General features: G+C 29.7%; 1 protein-coding gene across 1 annotated transcript; it reads right to left on the bottom strand.

Annotated features, from left to right (window-relative positions):
• Positions 1-21161: 21161 nt before the first annotated feature.
• LOC100787397 (uncharacterized) lies at positions 21162-24752 on the bottom strand. Its single transcript, XM_003522454.5, has 5 exons — positions 24177-24752; positions 22319-22381; positions 22102-22164; positions 21933-22001; positions 21162-21821 (listed from the first exon to the last, which is right to left on the bottom strand). The coding sequence occupies exons 1-5, from the start codon at positions 24471-24473 to the stop codon at positions 21549-21551; spliced, it is 765 nt and encodes a 254-aa protein (XP_003522502.1). The 5' UTR covers positions 24474-24752; the 3' UTR covers positions 21162-21548.
• Positions 24753-27041: the final 2289 nt, after the last annotated feature.

Raw genomic sequence — 27041 nt, 5'->3', positions numbered from 1 at the left:
ATAATTAATAGATGAAATATAATAATAATTTTATAAAATTAATCTTATATCATCATTAATTTATTTTTAGATTTTGTAATTCATCATTAATATATATATATATATATATATATATATATATATATAAGTAATTAATGTTACATTAAAAAAACTAAAATGATAATTATTTTAAAATAATTTTGATAATTATTTTGAATATTTTTTTACACGACAATTATAATAAGATAAAGAATAATAAATTTATTTCAATTTTAATAAAGATTCATATAATGTTAAAAGTAAAATCTCATTTTAAATGGTGCGTCTAATCACGAATATTTTGGTAAATATTTAACACAACTTAATTAATTAATTATATGTATGTATGTGTATAAAGTAATTAATTATCACCTATGTTAATATTAAAGGATTATTAAGATAAATTAAAGGTCCTTTAATAAATATTAGTATTAATTGTAATCTCCGTCCCGTGACTATTATTAAAAATTCTCATTTTCTTATTTTAGAATCATGGTCAGTAAATCCTTCCTCCAAGTGTATATGTAAAACTTAAACTAATTACTAGTTAAACTACAACAAATTCATGCTAATTAATTCGCACGTTTTGTGGTACCTTATTCAACCTATTAGTATCTCTAACCACACAATGATATTTTCAGATTCTATATCTACTGATAATTGTCATCCGATGGTCTATATGGATTACAAAATTGTCTGGATAAGATTATTTATGTTCTACGTTTCATTGGTTCCTTTAGAAAACGAAAGCTATGTTTGGATAATTATATTTACTCTTCTCAATCTATGTTAAATAGTAGTATATCACACTTCTTAAAATTCGCATACCCTTTTTATTACGTTGTTGCAAAATACAAAATAAAATTGAATATGTTGAGGGTTGTGTATTTTATGTAGTCAAGCTAATTAGTATCTTAAACTTTAGTTAATCTCTTGATCTTTATTGAACTTAGTGCCAAATTATGAGCGAGATTGCAATGTCTTGAACTTATTAAAAAAGCCACTGAAAGTGATTTAAGTAAACTCTTCGTTTTACTTTTTACACATATTTACCTTACGCTTTTGACTTTTTTTTACAAGGAAAGAACTACAAATTGCTCTCTTTTTTTTAAAATAAAAAAAGTGAGTAAATAATATTATCGTTTAGAATAAACAGCTCGATGAACCTTTCTTAATGATCGGATGTCATGAACTAAGATCTTTTAATCACTGATTAGATGTTTACTTTAATTTTGATGCTCAAACACAGTAATACAACAAAGGAAATAATGAATAGGAGCATGTAAGAAATTAAAAGTGTAACGAAAGGAAAGCTTTAGATTATAAGTATGGACCTACAATAGCCAACTTGCCATGCATTGAAGCCACGTTTTTTATTTAGTCTTACCAAACGGCAAGGGGTAGATAAAGTCAATGTGGCAAACATTTTTTTTTCTACTTTTAAAGTCTATTATTTATTAGTTAGTCAGATTAGTTTACATAATTTTTACAACATTAGTATTTTTTTAATTTTGCTTTATTATATTTTTCTTAATTATAAAAAGCTGTAAAAAAAATGTTATGCGAGTAGAATTGTCGGTTATTATTTTTTGTTAGGTTCAAAACTGATGGTTGATGCATTCCACCGTGTAAAGCATAAAGCCATAAACTGACGATCGAGGAGTTTTGTAATTGTTTCCGAATTCAAGTCCCATACGCAATCTAATAGCCTGATGTTACTTTAATCTTTAGGCTTTCATCAACATATTCCTTTCATTTTTCCTTCCAAGTCACTACAAGATTTAAGGGTTTAGTTAATGCAACAAATTCTTCAATACTATCACACATGTTACGTCTACAAAGTTCGAAAATATATTTTTCCCGCGGCTTTTTTGAAATGCTGATAATACCATGGTTTAGTTCACACTTTTTCAACCAGTATAAGATAATGGAAACGTTTTTCGTGCTTGGCATGATTATTTGTAAAATTAAATAAAAAGTTATGAAAAGAGTAAATATTTTATTATATTGAATAAAAATAAATTAACACGATGATTTTTCAAATTAAAAAATTATACATAAAATATTTAAATTACTGCACCTTGGTCAGAGAAAAAAAATCACCGTACCTCATTTTTATTGATATAATGTGTCAAAATTTAAATTTTGGAAATCAAATTCAAACTTACATTAGTTAAAGAGTAAAACACCAGTTTAATCCCTTGAAAGTGTGAGATATTGATATTCATCCTTAAAATTAGAAAAATGGCAAATGATTTCCTAAACTGAATTTCATCCATCAAGATGTCCCTATTGTTAGACATCCACTAACTTTGTGTGGTAAACATGTGATATAACACATTTTTTTTTTACAATTTTGGCAGTCATGCGACTACCCATTCATGAACACATTAGCGATAATCAAATTGACAATTCCAAGAACTAAATGGCCTTAAACTATATTAAATAGTATAGCAATAATCAAGTCAGCTAAGACAGAAATAGACTTGACCTACCTAACTACATATTCTTTTGATATAGTGTCCTTTTGGCATGGATTTTAGATCATGTCCCCATGTTTCTTTGTTTTCTTTTTTTTTTTGTTATTATTATTATTGATATGATATTTAGGATATTCTTATGACGAGTGAGGTAGGAAACATCAACATAGTTAGAATGTCCTACCTCATTGTCATTCCCTTGTTCACCGTTTAAAAAAAAAACTAAAATAGATTTCCATCCATTATTAATCCTTGTTAAACAAAATGGGATACTAAAACAAATTTTCATCAATGATTACTCCTTGTTAAACAAAATGGAACTTAATTATCATGTTTCACTCTCACTTAAAAAATAAAATACATATAATTTGAAAAATAATTTTCACATTTTAATTTTATATTTTTATATAAGATAAATGATGATTTTGATCATTAAATATGTAAGTTGATGGCAATTTAATTATTAAAATAAAAATTTAATTTAATCTTTAAATATATAAAAATATGATAATATCACTTTATCGTTAATTTTGTGAAATCATTTTATTATTAATAAAATAACTAAAATTACTAGCTGGGAATCACTGCAAACACAATATTCGTGATCAGTGGAAGAATTATGAGCCGTTGTTGATGATAAAACAAAGCACATGTGTCACGTGTAGAATATAGAAGAAACTCGATCCCATTTTTTTCTTTATTCTTAGTCTTACAGTTTAAGCAATGCAAATGCACGCCATCTCCAACATCGACAATTTAGCATGAAAAGCTAATTTCGTAAGAAATAATGCCAACGTCTTAAGAGTTAAGATATTGATTGGTATTGAACAAAATGAGTCATTTCCGAGTTAAATTTGAATATGATAATATTTTATTTAAACTTATATATATTAATAGACATGAACTAAACTTCTTCAAATATGTCTATAAGAGGTGCAAATTTTACATGTAACATATGTCGGTGTCAACTTTAAAAAATTCCGTGTGTTGAAAGATGCATTAAAATGCATTCGCCTTGTCTATTTAAATTTTTTAAATACCATGCTTCGAATTAAAGTTTAAAGTTGATTAATGAAGTGTTGGCAAATGATCAAAATTTCAGGTCAAGGTTCAACATCGAAATCAAAGAAATCAGAAATGGAGGAGGCTAACTAGTTAAGTATCAAAGGAAACAAATTTGATGCAAAAGTCCAAATCAAAGAGAAATTGTTAGTATAGATATTTTTAACAAATAGATTGACACAATGTACGAATCGTGTGAAGCCCTTGTATACATGTTTATGAAGTTTTATAAAAAAAAAACAAAAAATAAAGGCGTCGAATTTTTATAAATAAGACTCTTGTATTTCATTTTTAGTTAATAAAACACTTACACCAAACACTTTGTAACATCTATGGCACCTCATGCATTATTAGTTATTGGTTCAATGAGTTAATTGTATATTTTCAACCACTGGTGCATCCATGTATTAGGGTGTGGGCCAATTGTCCCACAATATTTTTTTATTTGTATATATGTAATAAAAAAATTGTTTGCCCCGTAAAAAATTAGGTATTGTTTCCAGAAACTGATAGGCATTGTCTTTTACTAGTTGTGTGAGTAACATATGTTTCTAAGATCATGTTTCGTTTTGTATTATTGATATTCATAAAAAAAAAAGCTACAAAACTTACATTTCTTTTCCTTACTAAGAATTTTTTTTGTTTCTAACTATTTCTTTTGATATAGTCTTTATGTTTCAACTCACTAGGATCAGTGTAATGAGAAAGTTAAGAGAGATACATGAAAACTTAGTTTAATTTTAATTGTAATCATTCATTATTTTGAAACAAACAGTAAACATAGGTTAATACAAGGTAGGGGAATAATATAATATAATCAGAAAAGAGGGTTGCAATTTACTACTACCACTACATTGTTATTGAACCTACTCTAAGAAATTATGCTATTTACTCATAACAGTGTATCTTGCAATTTACAGTGATTCAATTACGTTCAATTGTAATAGTACAAGTGCATTTTTTTCATTAATTTTTTTGGAAAAAACAAAAGTGATGATCAAAATAAATAAATAATCAATGAACGCTATTAACCGAAAAAGTTAATATAATATATCCACGAAATAAAATAAAAGTTTAATTTGACATATTATGATGACAAATAATTATTATAAAAAATCAACAATGGTGATATAAAAATCTTTATATTATTACTGGGGAGGGGCAAATGAGGCACTTTATGGGTCATTATTTATAAAATAATTGAAGTTGTGTGATAGCGAAACAATTAAGTATGTTGTTCATGTTTGAGAGTGATAATTTATTTTTTATTTTTTCAAATAGGTAGTAATAAAAAAAACAGTTGAGGATAAACTGAGAATAATAAATATTTACACTAAATAAGATAGTTATTGTTATAATAATTATAAACAATTAAATCTTCAAAATAATTAAAGCATTAGGTATACCGAGAAAAGAAAAAAAAAATGAATGTTAGTTGGTGATAGAATGTCTGAGTGCGAGTGTGATTTCAAACGTCGCAAGTCTCAGTGGTGAGTGGTGGATTGGAGCACTTGGAATTAAGGGGGGACCATCCAATTGGAGATGAAGCACGTGATGAGTGGAGTGGGGACCATCCAATTCGAGAGGAAGCACGTGCTGAGGTGGAGTGGGGACCATCCTCAATTTTGGCTTCAGAAACAGCCGCCGCCTCGAGTGGTCCCACCCTATTAGTGGACCCTACTTTTTTTATTTTTTCATATACGGCCCCACCTTTCGGGAAAATTGTTCGCTGTTCACGCCTATTTGTCCTCCTACTATAACATGAATCTTATGGTCCCCCTTCTCTCTTTTCTTTTTCTTTTACCTTTCAATTTTATAAAATATTATTTTATTAAAAATATTTGACTCCCGGTTTCATCAAATACATATTTTATTCTATATCATTAGATTTCTTTTGTTAGGAAATAATATGGCAGTGATATTATATTACGTAACAATAATTTATTTATTTAGTTACTAATTAACAAAATTTATTCAATGACAGATTCAAAACATATTAACAAAATTTCTTGAAAGTTTAGCGATAGATTAAATTTTTGTTTATGGACTAACAAATTTAACAAAAAGAAGTTAAGTTAAATTTTTGTTCAAAACTTAAAAAAAAACAAATTTTAAAAAAATTTAGAAACTAAAATCGTAATTTTTTGTGAATAAATAGAATCTTAATTAATCCAAAATATTAAAAATAAGAAAATGGTGATTTTTCGATAAGAAAAGTTTAAACTTAAAAGTAGAACTATTAAAATATTATAAGAGAAAAATATTTATTTACTGACAATGTAACTGTGAGCGAGTGCATGAATATTAAACTTATATTATAATCAATAAATGTTTGATCAAAGATTATCTAAAAAAATAAACATAAAAACACGTACCAAACGATAAATTACAGTGATTAATAGCGAGTCCAGTATTGCTTTTTCCATTTTTGACTCTGTGTTCGTAATAGTATACTTGCAGAGCTATTGTCACGAGTCACGACGACGACGCTAAAGTACGATTTGAGTGTTCTTACGTGATTTACTTGGAGATGTCTGAATTTGTATTCGGATAAAAATGTTTAATTTTACTTGAGAGAAAGAATGGGAGAAAACTTTATCATTTCAATGGCCGTACCTCAACTAACGTTAAATTTGTGAGAATTGATTTAGGTTTAATTTCTGCATAATATATTGTAAGAAAAAAAAAAAAAATTTTAAATGTGATTAATTTTTAAATTGAGAGTTGGTTTTATAATTGATTAAAAAATCAAAACTTGTATAAATATATCAGAATTTCACTAAAGAGGTAAAGATACTAATTATCATCATTAAAGAAAGAAAATATAATATAAAGAAAAAGATATATGAAAAATGAAAACTATTAAATAAGTGTTTATAATATACTAATATTCTTAATATACAATTGCATGAAATAATTAAAAGAAAATTTGTGATTCGTGATAATTTTATTTGATCAAAACTAAATTATCTTCAATAAAATATACATATATTATTATTCATAATATAGAGGAGATAAATAGATAGCTATTGTCAGTCGTTACCCTTACGTATTTTCAATCATTATGCATAATACTAGGTAGATATGTGACAAAGCAAAGGGTGTGTTGTAGTAGGGTTTTTCTTTATTTCATTTGAATATTTCTGTTTTTATTTTATTCTTAGAATATTTCTGTTTTGACGGCAATAAAAGTTTTTTTTGCCTTTTTTACGAAAATAAAATATTTTTATTTTATCAATAAATATTAGTTTAATGATTAATTTTTTATTAGTGAAAAAATATGAATTCACCATCTCTCTTTCCTTCTTAAGTTAATATTACTTGCATCCTAGTCTCATGTACTTGGTAATTGTTACCAGAATGCATCAATCTTAAACTTTAAGTTAATATTACTTCCATCCAAGTAATACTAAGTTGAGAGCAACTCTTACAGAAAATATCTTGCCTACAATACTTTAAATGATATAAGAAGTAAATTTGAGCACAATTATAAGTTGTTGACTAAATAATAGACTTAAAGTATATTTAAAAATGTGACAACATCATGCTTCTAGCAAAATAATGAACAGCGACGATTTTTTTTTTTGGCAATGATGTCTATATATCTAAAGGTATATTTTCACAAGTAACTCTCTCTTTTACATGTATTCACCTAATACTTGGAGTTCTTACAAGTCAAAACCATCTCACTGTGAAATCCTTCCGGCCATCATAGTAGCATCTTATCACAACAAATAAGAATTGTGTTAATGGTTAATATTTTTTTCTTTTCTTATTTAAATTAATCACTTTAATTTAAATGTTTCATTTCTTTTTTATTTACTTTAATGTAAACTAAACAATCTTATTTCTACTTTTTTCCTTTTCATTTTTCATAGTTTTTTTTCCCCAGTAGCAAGATGGTTCGTGATTTGTCTTGTCTTGCTAAACTGAGTCTGGATACATTGTAGTTTCCAGCGACCCCAGTCATATGTACGGCACGGCAACATCCAAAACGGTCGGCAATCTTTGTTCTGTTACGCACCATCGTTTCATAACAATCAATCCATTCTGGTCTAATTTCACTCAAATAAGGTGAAACTATTTCTAAGTTTATTCTATACTGTTGTTGTGCCAAATTAGCTCACAGATCCATTAGCTGTCCATTTCCTAATTAGTTGAGTCGTTAAACATGTTAGACAGGAGTTTAAACTATTATTTTTTAATTTATCCTTATTTACACACTTAATTTTCTTAATTGTTTATTTCTTTCAACCCACCTTCTTTAATTTCTATTTTTCATTTTTTAATTATCAATAGTTAAAAAAATATATTACAATTTATATTGTTTATTCTGACTTTAAAATATAATTTAGATATTTAAAAATATTATTCATTATAAGCTTTAATTATACAGAAATAAATATTTGTTCTTTACCATATAATGATTAAAATACTATGAAATAAAAATACAGGTGGCATCTCTTTTAGATGTAGGGTTTCCTTATTTAAGCTTATAAAATAATTTTTTTTATAAATAAAATCAACATTTTTTAAATGTGTTTGTTTAAACAGTTTTTTTTAAAATGTAATTTTAGGCTTCTTTATATTAAGAAATAACTCCTACCTGCGTTTTAAAAATCAGTTTTAAAATTATTTTTAGAATCACTTTTTTAAAATTTTAAATAAATTGGCCCTTGTTCAACTTCACTTTAAATAGATAAATAAATTGAAATTTTAAGTCTATCTACTTAGTTTGGTGCCATCTTTCACTTCTGTAATCAAATTGAATACTTACGCTGTATATTTTTTTCTTAAAAGAAAAACTGGTGAGGGGGATTCTATGATGTTGAAATGTAGGGGCACACGTGTGAAGTACGGAGAATTATTGTTCCACCCACAACATGTTTTTATATGCAAAAAAACGAATACACGATTGTTAGGACTTAGGTATTGATTGTAACTTTATTTTAAAAAAAAAGGTAATATTTGTAACATGCATAATTGTACTTTTAGATATTACTTACCAAAAAATAATTTTACTTTTAGATCCTAAGTTTGAATTCAATGACATTGTAGTCTTTTAATTTAATTAAGGTTTTATATTTTAAAATAAGATTTTTAGTAATACTAATTTTATTTCAAAAATTTAAATTCTCACTTTTTACTTTATTATTTTTATAAATTGAATATATCAAATCACTTCTCCAAATCTTTCCTTCACCAAAAGTTTTATCACTTTTCATCTAGATTTTTTACTTTTCAAATTATTCCATGCCCTAAATCAATCATAAAGCCTCCGAATATTTAGAAGATAAAAAACAATGATTTAAAATTTTTAGATAAAAAACAGAGAACAAAACTAAATTTACTTAATTTTAAACATAAATAGGATCAGTTTCAAAAAAAATTGAGAAACTAAAATTACAAGCAATTTAAATTGAAGAGGTTAAAATTAAAATTAAATCCTTAAAAATTGTTTTAGTCCTTCTATATATATATATATATATATATATATATATATATATATATATATATATATATATATATATATATATTGAATTTCTCCACAAAATAGGTAGATCATTTGTTATAAATATTTATCAAATATTTTTTAAAAAGACTAATACAAAGTGAATTAAATATTATAAGGAGTAAAATAAAAAAATATATTGAAAAGACTAAAATAAAATACCAAGTATCAAAAACAGTTTTTATTTTATTTTATTAAGAATTGAACATAAATTTTTAAATAGGCAATTAAAATTAAATTCGTTAATTTATTGTAAACTTAAAATATATTTAAGTCTGTTTTATAAAAAAAAAAATCATTTGAGATAATATGTGCATATAAAACGAATTGCTCATACTTAATTAATTGGATTATGTATATATATTAGACTTTTTTTGGGTACAAGTATATATATTAGACTTTTTTTTGGTACAAGTATGTATATTAGACTCATTAATGAGTATCTCAAAATAACTAATCATTATCTAAAAAGTCAATATTAAACATTTTTTTTTCATATTTTTAGTATAACAGATATGTTTTATTGGCAACGTTCACATTTGTGTTCTTAACAAGTAATCCCTGGGTATTTGTTAGAATTTCAACACACTCGTGACTCGTATAGTCTACTACTTATTTATTAGCTCAATTTGTTATTTTTTTTCATCGGTAGTTATTTACTTATTTATTTTGCATTTTTTAATGAAACAACGATGAAGTTTCTTCTAATTAGAAAAATCACCATTTTCTTTTGGTTGATTCGACTCTCCTTGACGTTGGTGTGATTGATGTTGATTAGGTTACTATCCGTCAAAGGAAAGAGGTGTAGGTTCCGTGGAGCATCCGCTAAGGCACTAGCCGTGTAAGTTGAGTTAGCATCCTCTCTCTTTCCTTTTCCTCCACTTCTTTCATTTCATTGATAAATAAATAAATAAAATAAAAATGATACACACATGAAGAGTAACATTTATTTTTTTTAAACCTTGGAAATGAAAGAAATGGGATGGTTACTTTCTTTTCTATAGATTTGATTTTTCTAGGATGTTTTTTCTTTTAATTATTCTAATTTAGATTTTTAACTTTCCAGTGAAATTCTAATATTTTCATTTTTTATTTTTTGGTCGATTATAATATTTACTTTGATCTGAAACTTAATTACACTCAAAATTTATTGTTTCTCTTCAAGCGTATTATATTATGTGAATATCAAATCTAAATACTTTTCTATAAAATTAATGTGTTGTCAACTAGTTAAAATATAATAAATATAGAGTATGTATTGTGTGAATATCTAATCTAAATGCTTCTCTATAAATTTAATGTGGGTTGTCAACTAGTTAAAATATAATAAATATAGAGTATGTATTTATAGTTCATTATCTAAAATCAATGAAAATATAATAAATATAATAATAATAGTAATTGTTGCAAATCTATAATTTATACTATAGAATACGAAAATCACTTATCTCTAGCTAGCTAGCTCTCTTCGTTAGTAAAATTGCAAACATACATTGCATCATATGACTACTAGCAATTCGTCAATTTCCACGATTAATTGATTGGTTACTAGTAGCAATATAATGAATCCAACTAACTCAAAATTAATTTGAGACCCGATTTGATAAACTTTGGTTCATGATTTAAATAAGTCAAATTTAAGTTGAAAATTGAATTGGTTAAATAAATGAGTTGAACTTGAATTATGTATAATTTGACTTGTTCAATTAATAAATCTAGTTGATCTATATATATTCAACTAAATAATAAGATTTATATTAAACTCAAGACAAACTATCAGCCGAATAAATTTTCATAATTGAGTCTAGTCGAGTTGAATCTAATTTCACTCCACATAACTAATTTCTAGTCCTAATTACAATATTTATTAATTAATAATAAAGATTGATAGATATTACTCATTTCTTCAATCATCTACAGTAACATTAACTAATTTTGATACTAATTGGTCAATTAAAAAAGTTAAATAATACAATGTATGGTTCTGATTTGATTAGAAGATTATTGAGACTTTCACTAAAAATAGTGGTCTCCAAAATATAACCCTCACTTCCAGTCAATGTCAAATAATTGATTTGGTATAACCCTTAAATATATGACCTCATATACTATCAAAAAAGTCCATATTAATCCATGAAACTTTAAACTTAGTTAATTTCAAATTAGTCCTAAAACAAACTTTACTTCCTATTAGTTCCTGAACAAAAATAAAAAAGAAATTAGTAGTGCGAGTACCTTTAGCTTTGATTTGTGCCCTCATTTCGATCTAGACACTTTCTAACGTAGAAGGGAATTTTTCTTCTTCAATCTACTAGTTCTATAAAGTCAACGTGAGGTAGTGAATTTCTTTCTTTCACTGCAGCCAGTCTTTGATAAGGTAAAAGAGATAAAAAAAATTTATTGTACGTACATATCTATAACCATCAATTTAGTTCCTACACCGGAGAGAGAAAATTGTCTAAGTATTAATTTACATAAGCATGAAGCATCGTAAATAACACTTAATTAAGAAAGTTTATTTGATTTGATTTTTACGTCCAAGTCATAAGTCATATATAATAATGATGTTATATAAAGCATACACTTTCGATGGTTTGACCAAAACCTATTTCACTCCAAAAAATAAGCAAGTCATACAAGCAACCAGTGGCAAATTTTCAATTAAAATTTTAGTCCCATAAGAGTTTGCTGATGTTAGAATAGAAGAGGCCAATAATCACAAACATTTTCAAAGTGGATAAGAAAAAAAGTAATGTAACTTTTCCAGTGTCTTGGAAGATTCGTCATTGTAGATTATCGCTGCTTTGAATTTTATATGCTCTTATCTTAAGGGGTGAAATGAAACGAGTGGATGTAGCGTAAGGACAAAGAAGCAGTTATAATCACAAACTTTGGACTGCACTGTTTGATAAAACCCTAAATTTTCCTAAGGGTGTGTCTGTGCAAACAATGGACAAATGGGCATTTGAAATGTCTTAAGTTTAGGCGTGACAATGGCGCAGCCCCCCACTCAAATGTGTGGTGGTCTTATCCAGATTAAGACCGTCGTTGTATCTATCCACATTTTTCTACTTCAAAAGTTTACATTACCTCGTTGTTTTATGCCCATTTCCGTGTACTGTTTTTTGAGGTGCACTTTGTCGCGGAAAATGATTGTTCGGGTCAAAGCAAAGCAAAACGGTATATTATTATCAGCATGGAACAATTACGAAGGAGGGAATTTGGCTCAAAAAGTGGTACCCAAATAATGCTCTTTGCGGGGGTTAAAAGAGACGTGCATTTTGTTCTTTTATCTTAAGACCAAGCATTGAAGACCCAATCGCGAGATACTTCCAATGCCTTATCCTGTTCTGTATATATATGTATATGCCTTATGCCTTACATATCGTGGAGATATAAGATAGGAGTTTAATTTTTTTATTGATAAAATTAACATTTTAAAAAATTAATATTTATTAATAAAAAAATACATTACTCATCTTGGAGCTTATAACTTAGTGGTTTTTCATTTTTGGTTTCTATAAGTTTATTTTTCTACTTATAGTCCTTATAAATTTATGTTTTTCTTATTTTGATCCATGTAAGTGCAAACTTAAGGGGATTATAAATGAAGAAAATAGAATTTTACAAGGATCAAAACTAAACAAAACATAAATTTACAAGAACTAAAAATAAGTAAAATATCTTACAAAAGATCAAAATTAAAAAAACATAAACTTATATAAACTAAAATTAAAAAAATGAACTTATAAAAAACAAAAATGAAAAATTGCTAACTTACATTAACCAAAAACATATTTAAGCTTAAAATTTAATTTAAACTTTGAGATAAAAGAGAGTATATATATATATATATATATTGAAAGAGATACACGGTTAAAAAGATTAAGTAAAAAGATAAAGACAAAAATAGTTTAATTGAGAGAGAATTTTTAAATTAGTAGCTAAGATAATATATGAAATGTACATTTACATAAAAGAAGGAAAACAATGTTGAAAATGTTTAAATGAGAGAGTTATACTTTATAATATTAAGAAAGCTAATTTATTTTTCTTGTATTTGCTTTGTACTCAAATTTTACTAATAAATTTTCTTTCCTCGTAAAAGAGAAGAGTTTAATGCTTATGTATTAATGGTATAAAATAATTTTAAACTATCATCTAATAATAAATTATCGTTTGAGTTACTTTAAAATAATTGTGTTAAAAGTAACAAATTTATTATATATGATAAATTGTGATTAAATGATTGTGTAAAAAATTTTATACTGTGTATAACTTTTTTTCTAAAAAAACAAGAATGCATGCAACTTTCGATTCATATGAACATATCAATATAAATATAATATAAAATTCATTCACATTTTCTTACTTTTAGGTTTTTTAAGGATAGTTGATTCATGACAAGATATATCAAGGTCCGTGATCAAATAATTTAGAATTCAGCTGATGGAATAATTGATATTTGATAAAATTAAAGGATCGGATAAGGTAATAATGTTTGGAACCTAATTAATTAGTATTGTCCCATGGTATAGTGTGACTTAATTACATAACCAAGGCCCCCCTCTTCCCACCATATCATGTTCCTTTGCCCCCCTTCACCTGCCTCTAAATTAGGCTTTCCTCAACTGAACTACAGGACCACAAAAGCACTTGCCAGCACTGTTTCCTTCCCTGGACCACTTTTTTCACCCTTCTCAATCTTTTCTCTTCTTTTTTCTTCAATTGGCTTTCCTCGCATAAGATGCTGCATGGATAAAACCAGCAACCCATAAATATAAAAATAAAAAAATAATCAATGTGAAAGTTAATAACACAAATATGAGTATATATAGTTACATCCACAACAAGGATCGAATTAGTTACACGCTACAACTGAAGGCGCGTGAGAAAATAACATATAACATAAAGGATACAAGAGTGAAGCTATATATGTAAAAAATGTGAATAGTAACACCAATCAGAATAGGTAAGGTGGCAATGTGTCCCCACCAAGGTAATGCAGGTGATATGATAGATGAGGAAAAGAAAAGCATCAGAGACGTATATATATTTGATAATATGAGCAAGCATGCATTCAGACTACACAGATGTATCATATATATATGGTCGACGGAATTCACTGTTTTATTTTCTTGCTTTCAAACTTGTTTCTGTTTTTGTGTGATTTGTTGGAACTTTTGCAATTTTGATGCGAGCGTGTTGTATGTCTTCCTTCCTTCAAGTCTTGTCACACCAATCTGCTCCTTTTTTTTTTTGGATGATTGTGGGTTGCTAGTGATTGATGAAACTGAGAAAAAAGTCGGAATCAAATATAATAAACGTTATGAGAGAGAGAAATTGGGGTGTGGGTGCTAAAGTGAAGACTTGGGGTTAAGTTGTTGAACGTTTCTGTCATTTGTAATTACTAGGAGGAACATGTAGGAGCATCTTTGGATGTTCGTTCAATATATGGCTCACGAAATTTGAAATAAATTTAATGATTTATAAATTTTATTTTGTAAAAGAAAAAATTTGGAGGGTTTGTTAATCACATTCTTGCCCAAAGAAAAAAAAAAGTAGGGTTTTCTCTTTTCTAGTAGGCCTTGGATCATAAATTTGACAATTCAAGGCCAGGAAAGAACATTGGTTTGTCTTGATCAGCTTCCATACTTTTGTATATCTATTCAATGCACTTGACAAAAACTTGAGTATTATCTTTTGAGTTTAATTTTAATACATTATTAATTTAAACTTTTTTACATCACTAATTAATTTAATATTAATAGAAAATATTTTTAAAATAATTATAAGAACTTAATAATTTTTAGTTATATAACGATTTATATTTACAGGATAGTGTAAAGTCAGTATATTATAATTATTTTTTAAACTGGTAATGAAACAATACAGGCGTATTGGCCATTGGCTTGTATAACTTTTAGAAGAAGAAAAAAATAATATGGTTTTTTCCCAACTGTTCAGATATTATTGGACATATTAGTCAATATTATATACAGATGTAAGTGGTTTACGCCATTACAATTTATGACCTTTCGATCATTCTTATGGCAAATCAATTTACGTATATGTGAAAGTAACTGGTCAATGTGAAAAGGATATTATTTAGCAGGGTCAATGTGAAAAGGATATTATTTAGCAGGGTCAATGAAACGGAGTCATGTGGAAAAAACAGAGTAGGTTGGTGACATGATATAAACTATAAATTTATGAAATAAAAAATATGTATACATGTAGGTTAAAAGAAGAGAAAGGTCAATGTGAAATTGCGCTGATTGATTCCTCATTTGTATAAGCAACTAGAATAGGACGAAAAATCGATGGTTGAGGAAACCATTTAAATCTTCTTTATACTTAAGGCTTCCTGCTATACTAATTACTAACGAGCCATTTCTTCTAGTTCTAGGGTCAATTGGACATTCAATCACTTTCACGTTTCAAGTATGTGCCAAAGTACCATATTATAATTTCTTACATTCTTTTGCGTCACTTTCTTTATTCCGTTTTGGTTACAATGCCCTGTTTCCCTTCTCCCAACCAAGGTATAAAGAAATTTACCTAATTTCCAATGCCATCTGCCCCCACCTCTAAGGTCCCTCTCCTCTCCTTATTTTAATCTAACCTCAAATGTCAATAAGAAAAGGAAGTAGAAGATTGGAGAGCACCCAACAAAACAATGACCAAGTCCATTTATACAGCCCATCAAAAAATAAATAGAAGTAAGATGTATTTGAACAAAAAAAAAGGCACAAGCTAACCGAAAATTGAAAATTTAGTCTATTGAATTAAATATATTTGATAAAATTAGATTTCAAATTATAGTTTCAAAGTGTAAAATAATATAAACAATGTATAAGAAAGAATTCTAACAAGAATTTGAAGATGAAAATAGAAAAAAAAAAGTCTAAAAGTTTATACATTCGAATGCTACATGAAATAGTATTTCAAAAAACCCCAACACTACAAGCTCTTGAAATAAACTCAATTTCCAAACAAGTTTCATTTAGTTAATCAAATTTTTAAGCTAGTTAAATAAGCTACAAACTAACAAGAAAATCTTGGTAGCTGCACCCTAAAACGAGGAAATTAAAGACAACTAGGTTTTGTAGCACAAGAATTTATGAGCTATTAAGTGTAGGCTTCAAAATAGTGAAACGTATGCACTGACTCATTCTGTAACTTCTTTTGTTGATATCAACTAAAAAAATATGTATTTGGACTAGTTAGATCCAATTAGGGCCCAAATGTCTATAATATTAACTATACATTTTCTAACACTTTCTATTATTAGCTAAAATTTATCAAAAACTATAATTTTTGGTAAGTCTTGCTTTTTATTTTATAACTCTGTCTCTTAACTTTGTAATTGAAATTTTCAATAAGTATGTATTATAAATAATGAGTTAGAGAATAAGTTATTACCACCCCTCTTATCTACATTAGTTACCAAGGATAATGACATTATAAGAACTAGGGTGTGGGAAGGTTTTATTTTTGTCCTTACTCGACCTCAAACTTTATTAAGGCTAGTTTTTTCAACCAGGCCTCGACTCGATCAAGACCCAGTGGTAAATTAGGGACAAGTTCGGATCAATCCGATCAACTATTATAATATATCAATCTCAATACTATGTATAATTAAATCATATGAAAGAAGTATAAAACTAAAATTAAAATAGTAATTAAACACTCTTTGAGCCTGAAAACTTTTCCTGTTTTGAACTGGAGTACCACCGCTTCCTTCTCCTTAATTTAAGTTCACATATTTTATTAATTGTCTATCGGATCAAAACTTTAGGAAACTCTTATTTCTTGCTTTCTTTCTTTGTTTTTTCGATTGATCGGAGAAAAAAAAAAAATTCTTGGGACTCAAGATACAAATAGGCTTAGGGAAGAGGACTGTTTTTTTTTGTTATTTGTTATTATTCTAGTACGCATTTTTTGTCTCTATATGCTACACTTTATAAAACTATGATCACGAATTGTGGGCAAATGAGAAAATGAAAACTAGTATTATTAAAATGAAGATGAAAAATTTGCACAATTTCTGGATTCAAATTTCATTACTTCACCGTTAGTCTACGTTTTCCCTTCCTCACTTCAGGTCTTCACTCCTTTGTAAACAAACATTAAAAAAAATTATACAATGATTGATAGGAAACCATATGCAAACTGGAAATTTGGTTGGTTATTTGTAAAAAATGTTGCCTCAACCTGGGCCACTTATTAAGAATATCTCAAAGATCAAATCATATTGATAATTAGTATATCTCTTGAAGATTCCAAGCGATGATAAACAGCTAATTGACTCATCAAAGATTAAGCGATCCGTTGATAGTCAAGTCATTTTCAAGAAAAAAAATTCCACCATTAAAAATTGAAAATGTTAAATATGCAGAAGAATTGTATAAAGGAATGTGTCAGTTTTAGGAATGATAATAACTAACTAAATAATAGAGAAATTTATTCTTGTAATCTTCCGAAGTAGATCGAGACTGGAGAGTAATTTTTGTGGATTTAAAAGAAGTCTAGAACAAATAACCACGTAAAAAAATAAAATAATAATCATGTAAAAGCAATTTTCATGGAAAAACCGGGAAAGATAGGCTTTCATAAGTTCTTTGTTTTTTTGTTGTCCAGAGCCTAAAGGTTTCGTGAATTTTATTTTCTTTGTTTGTTTCGATGTAAGATCCATAAAATATTATACCAAACCATTTGAATTGAGTTGGGCCAAGCGAACACATCCGCTTGACTCCACTTGCTGTGATCCACTGGAGTATAGTACTACACTTCATAACGAGCATATCGGCTTCATTGCAGATAACGAGTTGGTACATTATAAAGTCTAGTACTATCTGTGTTTTTGAGCAAACTATTTCAACACCCGTGAGATTTCATATAACTACACATAAGACATAACATAATTCCATCTTTTCTTTTTTTTTTTACTTTATTTTTCTATACTAATCTTTCTTTAAGTTTAAAATACTAGTATCTTTTTATATATTTGAAAACATTACATTGACACTCCCCTCAAATGATACACTAACACATCCTACAAGGGAGACATAAGTATTGATTAAAAAATAGGAAAAGCTGGTGTAATTACACGAAAGTTACAATTAATATAAGTAATAATAGTTTGTGTTCTTTGACTAAGTAGTTCAGGATTTGAATCCTTATTAAAATTTGGATATGAAATAAATCATGTTGAGAGAAAAATGTCTACCTTATGTTTGCTCACAGTTTTTGGTGAAGATTATTTATTACTTCCACAAAAGCTACTTTAAACTAATGCCATGGTTAGAAAAAAATGTGTGCCGATCTCAAATTTTATGATTTTTTTTACTTGAAAAAAAAAATCTGACTTTTTTTCATTTTAAGAAAGTTAATATATTTCATTTAAAAATGGATTAATTTGAGTATGCCACACTTTGTTCATCTTGGTTCTTGGGAAAAGGTTGACAAGTATGATAACATCAAAACTCATTAACCATTTTTCTCACTCAAGTGTGCCAAAAATCCCACTAATGAAGGAGGAAGAGTAGATTTTAATTTGTGGAACTCTCTGGTAGGAAACTCTTCTAATTCTTCCTATTATCATTACTCAACCAAACACGGTAAGTTTTTCATGTCTCTCTTAAATCACTCGCATCCATTTCTTTCTCCAATATCAACTCAAACATACAAAAGATTTAGTGTGAACAACCTGCCTTTCTCAATCTTGGGTGTATGATATCCTTAATTTGACAACTATTATGGATATCCTGTAACGGTTTTCCTTGGGTAATCATTGCCATGCTAGGGGTTACGAAGGTGATCATTATTACTGTGGGGTTGGATCGTCCAAAGATCAATTGTTAACGGATGAATGGGAATACCTATGGGACGAAAATCAGTAAAAGGGGCTATATGATGGAAGTTTTGAGCTGGTTGACATATGACCGGTGCAGTACACAGTCTTTCAACCTCGAGTTCGTAATCATGAAAAGACTTGAGTCGGTTGGCATATGGCTACAGTACATAGTCCTCTAACCTAGAATGCATAAGCACAAAAAGAGGTTTGAAGTCTTGAGCCGATCAACATGCAACCGGTGCGGTACATAGTCTGCCAGCCTCGAGTGCTTGAACATGAAGGGACTTCAAGTCATGAGTTGGTCGGCCAACAACCAGTGAGAACTTGTGCTAACTGTTCAGTTTATGTCTTCAAAGAGATGGTGAATGGTTAAATTATGCATGTTGAAGACTGATGTTGTCCTTTTGTCTTAGTTTAAATTTTTATGTTTTGCTATGTAAGTGCCAATAGGCCATTTCATGAATGATATGAGTAATTTTAAACGTTGCCAATATTTTATTCGTAATTTGAATACTCATCCATGAACTGATTATATAACTAAGTTAAAATTCGTAAATTTGATTGGTTGTGTACGAACCGAGTTGGAATGGTCGTTTACATAACAAGAGTATAACTTAGCAAATGAAATATGAATGTAATTTGTTGAATGCTTGCTTAAATACCGAGAATATATCTTAGTGAATGTAATTGTTCAAAGCTCGTTTGGGAAAAGAGGCTCGATGAAAAAATGGCAACTAAAAGAGGCCTTGTGCCATTTGAGAACAACGAGAGGCGAATGGCATAGGTTCAATGCTGTGACGGTGAATGAAGGGCTCCAACTCGGTGATTAAAGCCCTCCTATTTAAGAGTTAGAGACTAGAAAATTTTATGATATTTCACCATATTGACTCAGCTTGTTTAAATTTTAAAAAAGTAATCTTAAAAAAGGTGATTTAAAAAAAGTATTAAGTTAGACATTAGCATTAATCAACTTCTGTCCTTTTAGTACGAACTATTTTTATTTTGTTGCAATTTTAGTACAAAATGTACACATAGAACTCTTACCAGGTAGCATCTCTCACGAGTCACGGGAGAGAAGTATAATAGGCACATGTTTTTTGAGCAATTTTAGATTAGATGCGAGTTTCCACTATCTTTTTCTATAATATATTTCTTAGAAAAATGTACAGGTTTGAAGTCCTCTTTCCTGGAAATTGCTTACATGCAAAGTACTACAGATCTTCTCACGCTTGGCCGCAAGCTTTTGCGAGTTAGTATGTAGAGGGGCCCATAAAAACTGTGCAGAAAACATATGAAAATCAGGCTGCTTCAAAAATATTTGCCAGCCAAAAACCAATACAAAATTTTTTAAACGGCAAAAAGAAATGAAAACCTCGCTTTAAGAAACTGTGCTAATACTACAGACAATTTTTTAAGACATTGTCTGTAGTATTAACACAGTTTCTTAAAATTAAGAGGTATTTTATCCGTTTCTTTAAGTTCTAAGAGACCTTATTATTATGAGTCAAGCTATCGATGCGGGTTGGATTCCCCGCTTTATTATTTATTTTATTTTATTTTATCTTTTTTTATATAAAATAAATCTAGAATTTTTAATTAATTTATCAATTATCTATTTTAGTTTCTTAATTTAGTTTTAATCAATTCAAATTAGCATATCGTATATAAACTATAATGATATTTGCCAAAACAAAGATAAGAAAATAAAGTCTCTTAGTTCTATTCTCTTATTATTATAAATCATTGATTCATCTGATATCATATATATATATATATTAGTATTTTAAATATCTTTTAATACTTTTTATATTTTTTATTTCTCTTTTTTTATCTTATCATAAATATTATTATACTTATTCTATTCTCTCTTTTTTTCTCCCTATCTCTATCTCTAGGTCTCAAATAACATTGTTGATGCTTTTTTCCCTATTGCACTGTCCATTGTTTTGACATGGAGGGTATAGAATAATACATACATGGTGCCAGGATCTTGTGTTTCACCAGTCACCACGAGGATAAGAGAATCTAGCACATCATGGCAGTGCCGTAAGATCCAACAAAAAACCATATGAAGTGGACCGACATGTTCTATATGACCCTTCATCTTCCACAGGGGCATGATTCACACAACACATTCTCAAACCAAGAAAAACATCATATACATTATATCGAAGAGGTGACACACGACTTGCTTGTAGATAAAAAGAAATGAAGAAGTAACAGATGGAAATCGATGAATATTTAGATTTTAGATACCTTCTAAGGGAATCCAAGAGCTTTTAACCTACAAAAGAATGGTACACCTGACATGATTGAAGAATTCCGAAATCGGAAAGGTTTTTAAGAAATTTCGGAATCGAAGGAACCTGCAATCTTAGCATATCTCTCTACTCTACAGCATAATGGCTAGAACTACCCAAGAAAATTTTCCCATATATATGACTACCAATTTCTTTTCCATTCATAAGAATTAGTAGTCACACCAAGAAACGTTAATAGTGCACCCAACACGTTTTCCATAGGTTTTCTATTGGACAGAGCCTTCAAAATGCTCTCTTGGCCTGTACATTGTTCAGATTTATATCCCCAACACATATAGTAAGAGAGAAAGGTCGTCTCAACTCATTCCACATAGATTGTCAGTGCAAGAAACATCCTCGGACGGCATCATATTTAGATCTGGTATCAAGAAAAAACTTTTCCCGGTGGTTGATTCTATCTTGTTTGGCCTAGATTCTGATGCATGTGAATGAGTATCATCTTGAATGGGACGTATGAGGGCCTCCGAAGATACTACTATTCTCTGATGGGGTTGACCAGCAAGCACACACTGCGGTTCAACAGATGTTGAACTTGGATTGTTCTGATGATATTTTAATCCCACATCAAGCTGAAAATACCCATAAAAAAAAAATGAGTTAAGCAAGAAACGAAATGGACATCTCCAAAAACTAACCAACAAAAACGGTGATTCACTATGTCAAAGGAAATATGAATATACCTTCATTCTCTTCAGACTCTCATTTTTAGCTCTCTGTGCCTCAAAATTTGCATTTACAGTTGCTATTTCCTGCAAAACAAGGGTGATATTAATATTCATGCATGCCCATCTTAATATATGTCTAAATTATAGTGCACTTCACACTTTTTAAGTAAGGCCAGAAAGATACCTTTTTCAGATATATGCTTTCCTTTAGAAGGGAGCTCTCCTCTTCCTTTAATTCTGCAAAGGTCTACAAAATGACAGAAAGAATCATGATTAACACTCACATATAGGCAAAGAAAGGCCATTGCCTGTCCCAGAGATCATTCACCAAAATGTTTGAAATTTTTTGAAGTAAAAGAAAAAAGTAGCTTATTACTAGAAGCAAGAAAGTGTAATTTTACCTTTTTTCTTCTGCACCTCTTGGTAGAAGCAGAGTTGCCAGTGTATCCACTTGTAGCAGTAGCCTAAAAATTTGTTTGGGTCATCAAAGATTAGCAAAATAGTGACATGAGATGTGAAAGAATACAAAAATACACAATTTGTAGCTAAATCAGATATGAGCAACGAACAAGCAACCCAGAAGAATAGTGGTAAAAAAAAGAGCTTCAAAAGGAGTGTCTCAGCATAACACACAGACTAGAAAGGTTGCTTGAATGCTGGATGTTTGCAACTTAAAGTACTGGCACCGCCTGATTAGCAGTGCATCTGTTTGTGCAATGGGACACGTCTGAGATAAATGACAACGAGAATTGACCATATACTCTCACCCACCCTCAGGCCCACGTATAGCCCAATGGTCACATGACTACCACTAGATCACATGACCAAGCCCTCTTTAATTTAATTAAAGATTATCTCCTTTTCTTACAAGTCAATTAAGAAAAAACAAAATGAGGCACAGCATGGTTCACGCCCCCGAGTCTCATCTCAACCCCATTTCCCAACCAACCGAATCCTAATGTTTAGGATTTTAATTTCCTATATAAGCCACCAACTTTAACTACCCTCACTGTCACTCCCGTGACACTGATACCCCATCCACCTCATTATGCATTTACGCTACTGTGCCGCGGTGTTATGACTGTCCATCACATCTCAACGCCTCTCTCTCTCTCTCTCTCTCTTGTCACACCCAAAACCAATTCTAATTTTAATTCAAAAGCATTAATTATGCCTCTTTATTAAATAAAAAGTAACGGTACGTATAATAAAGAGAGAAGTGAATTCCCCAACCCAGGCCAAGAAGCGATTCAGCGAACTGAAGAACTTAGGACACTAACTTCAACGAATCGAATGCCCGTCATCATCTATCCATAACATAAACAAGCAAACCTTCCAAATCCACAGTCGGTTCGATTTTTTCTGAACCGTACCCATCCCCATCTAAATCATGGGCCCCCACAAACCCACGATTTTTATTGACCAAAACACCCACGCTCCCCACTGCAAATTTTTTAACGACTTTCGTCGAAACAAAATAAATATAAATATATATATATAAAAGAAAAAAAAGATCCGTGACTCTTATCTCGGTTATCGCTGCCGGGAAAATTGGTGGAAATTGTTAAATTATTGATTTTTGTTTTTTCACCTTGACAACAGAAAAAAGTGGTGTCAGCGGAATGTTAGTTGGACCTAGGAAGGGCATTTTCGTCAATCAATCCAGAACATAGAATGGCAGGCCAAACAAAAACAGGCGATAACAAAACGCCGAGCCTTTCTTCCAGTTCTGACTTAACGCCCCCACAAACATCCCAAGGCATTTCCGTCACCACAATTTCATATAAAAAAAAAAAAAAACTCATTCAAACCCAAAGAAACAAATTTACAAGATAAACTAGCCTCCATAAGGAGAACTAATTACCAAGTGAGATTAAATTAGAAAAAAAAGTATGAATGGAGAAATTGACTTATTTGCCCGTGATGACAGCGGAAAATCGAAAACGATGCGCGCGATTGGAAAAGGAGATAACAGTTAAAACTTAAAAACACCACTGGCCTAGGGCCTGTGAAAAGTGAAAACAGAGATGAAGGGCAAAATTGTCAGAATAAAAAAAGAAAACGTCATTCGGAAGGCAAAGAATGTTTCGTGACGCACGCCAAGCCATTTGAACCGCCCCGAAATACCACAGTTCTCCGACAGATGACAGAGTTGCGCGAGGTTCGTACTTCGCAAGGGTATTTCGGTGAAAAAACCAAACTCTGACGCAAACAACATAGATCGAGAGAGAGAGAGAGAGAGAATGAGAGGGAGGAAACCTTAGATATGGCGGCGTGGTGGTGGTGGTGGCGGCTGGAGTCTTCGTAACTGTCGGTGCCAGCGCTCCAAGAGAGGGGCGTGGTGGGGCTGCATCTGGTTGAAACGGCGGCGTCGCAGCGAGAGACGGCGGCGCTAAGCCTTGATCTTGAGCGCGGCTGTTTGACACCCCAGGAGAAAGGTATAAGCTGGTGGTGAGATTTGTGTGAAACGGTACCTTGCTTGAGGCGTAGCAGAAGCTCCACCACGACGGTGTCGTCCGCCATCGCCGCTCGCACCCACTCGTCTTCGTTTACCATCTTGGCCGTTCAACACTCATCAAAGGGAAATAATCGAGAGAGAGAGAGAGAGAGAGAGAGAGAGAAAGAAAGGGGTGGAGGAGGTATTGGAGGAAAAGATGAAGAGTGGGGGAAGGATAGGTTTATATATTAATGATGAGAATAAAAAAGAGAGAGGGGGTGAGGATATTGTGTGGCGGTGAGGAAGGAGGAAGGTGGAGTAGATTCGAGTTATTCTTGGTTCGTCGTTCTTAGTTAAAAAGCAAGCTAGTGGGGTCTCACTCTCTTTTCCAGCCCGCGACCCCACCTACTGACATTTGGGCTATGTTAATTTCTTTCTTTCTTAATTCCCTTTCCTTATTAGTATTACCCATTGCAATCCTCAAATCATCAAAATCTAATTTCAGGATGTCATCCCTTCATTTATCCTCAAAAATATATTAGAATTTTGTATTTCTTTTTTAATTATATAAAATTTAGATGACTTAGATAAGAAAACTCACACCAAAGTCACAACACACAGACTTATAAAAACATTTAAATAATTACTTATATATTATTCATCAATAAAATTCTTACATTAATAATAAAAGTCAAATTTAAATTTTTTTTAGACATAAAATATAAGTCTGTTCCTTGTTATCTTATCATTTATAACAACCTTTTTTGGTGATTAAATTTTTGTATTAGGACCATTCAACTTTGTCTATTCACTATTGTATTAAAATTGAAATATTTAAAAATAAATGCATTTAATATATAAAAAATACAAAAACTATTTCTAAGTTGATCTCGCTTCTTTCTTTATTTTTTACAAAAAATAACCTCATAGTATTTCATTCATGATAATTGAGAAAATACTAGAGGGGATATGCTGAAAAATCTTGAGGCTAGATGAGTTTATCTCATTTCTTAAAAAACTAAATTCTTCTATAAAATATTTTTAGAATTATCAATAACTTCCTCATCTGACAAAAATTACATGTTTATTTTATAAATCATGACATGAATTCCAAATTCATAAATATGGATATAAGAAAAAAAAGGAAATCAAATATTTGTATATGGAATAAAATCGAGAGAGATACATTAATTTCAATATTTAACGGTTAGACAAAAAATACTCAATGTTAAGAAAACAATCTAAAAGATAGTAGGTTTATTTAATCTTATATTAGTGGCAACATTTAAATTTATGAGTAAAATATATTTTAATCCCTCTAAGTACTTCAAAAACCCATTTTAATTTCATTAAAATCTTAATCTTTGAATTAACTTATTTTGTTTATTTGCTTTTAGTATTTTGGATGATCCCATCTTTTGTGAGAAATATCATTTCAAAGACTCGGTATAAGTTATTCCTCCTCTACTCAGTGTGCATTGAATTCATCGTGAATTGTTGGCTATTCAGTTATTCCTCCTCTACCCAGTTTGTCTCGACTCGCCAAGGTTTTAAATTACTATTAATGAAGATCCTAATCTGAAGAACTCAAAACCTAAGAAGTTGTACACATGGACCATGGTTTTGAAACTCAAAATACTTCGCAATGCAATCACAATTACGGTTTGAAAATGCAATTCGTTTTAGGAAATAAAAAAAAAGGTAAGTTTCAAAATTTGCCAATAAAATCTTCATATCAACAATTAAATTCGATTCTATATTGTTGTAAAAGATAATTCTGATCCTTGTCAATTAGAGAAACCTTCCTAAATGATTTGGATCGCAATTAAAAGTTTGGCGATAAGAAAGACAAGGCACCCAACCCAGGCTCTGTTCCTTCCATGAGTTTGGTGAATGAGGTCGTGACCAATGTGCATGGACATTGGAGAAAACCAAATACACACAGAAGATGGAAAGTGGTATTGAGAAAAAAATAAAAGGAATATGTATGGAAAGTGGTAGCAAAATAGCAAGAACAGAGGACGGTGGAAAGGAGAAGACAGTTGTTGCTGCCGGATGTGTTGTTGAAGGGTTTCTTGTGTGTAGGGGAAGCTAAGCAGGTATATGATTAAGTTATAATATAGTCTACAAATATTTTTCATGATTTCTGTCGAATTATCTACCTGAGAAAAAAACTAAAGATAGTAGAAAGAGAACCAAAAGTGAAGTTGTTTGTATGAAGTTCAAACAAATAATTTTACTTTTCACCCTTTGAAGTAAAAAAGGAAGAAGAAAAAAACTGAAAATTTGAATTAAAATAATTTAATAGATAAAAAATAAATTAAAGCAAAAAATTAAGTATTTATACAGCTCCCATTTTACTCCATGTATATGCATTTTTTGGCTACATTATTTTTTAAATTGAACAGAGGCATAATTGATTATATGCCTTGTGTTATTTTTATAAAAAACAAGATACATAATCGATTATCATTATCAATTTTGCCTTGAAAAAAAACTACGCCTGTTTTTTAATATTAGCAACCACACGTTTGAAAAGGAAAGAATGCAAGCACCTCAAGCATGAGTCTCACGAGGACAGTTTTGAAATGTTAACAATGTTAGTTTTTGTCTTATTTTTTAGGTGAAACTGATGCTCACAAGTCCAGCTCTTTTCACCATCACTTTCATTCTCCATCTCATAAAGT

The sequence above is a fragment of the Glycine max genome, chromosome 4 (assembly GCF_000004515.6).
Source record: "Glycine max cultivar Williams 82 chromosome 4, Glycine_max_v4.0, whole genome shotgun sequence".
Lineage (NCBI taxonomy): Eukaryota > Viridiplantae > Streptophyta > Magnoliopsida > Fabales > Fabaceae > Glycine > Glycine max.
The sequence above is the reverse complement of the archived record's forward strand: the minus strand, read 5'-3'. Positions and strand labels throughout refer to the sequence as shown.

What these genes read in the sequence shown, in the direction of transcription:
- LOC100787397 (XM_003522454.5), bottom strand. Translation starts at nt 24,473, where the DNA reads ATGGTAAACGAAGACGAGTGGGTGCGAGCGGCGATGGCGGACGACACC. An exon ending in ACCACGCCGCCATATCTAAG is followed by an intron (nt 22,382 to 24,176) that starts GTTTCCTCCCTC and finishes ACAAATTTTTAG; the next exon opens with GCTACTGCTACAAGTGGATA. An exon ending in AGAGTCTGAAGAGAATGAAG is followed by an intron (nt 21,822 to 21,932) that starts GTATATTCATAT and finishes GGGTATTTTCAG; the next exon opens with CTTGATGTGGGATTAAAATA.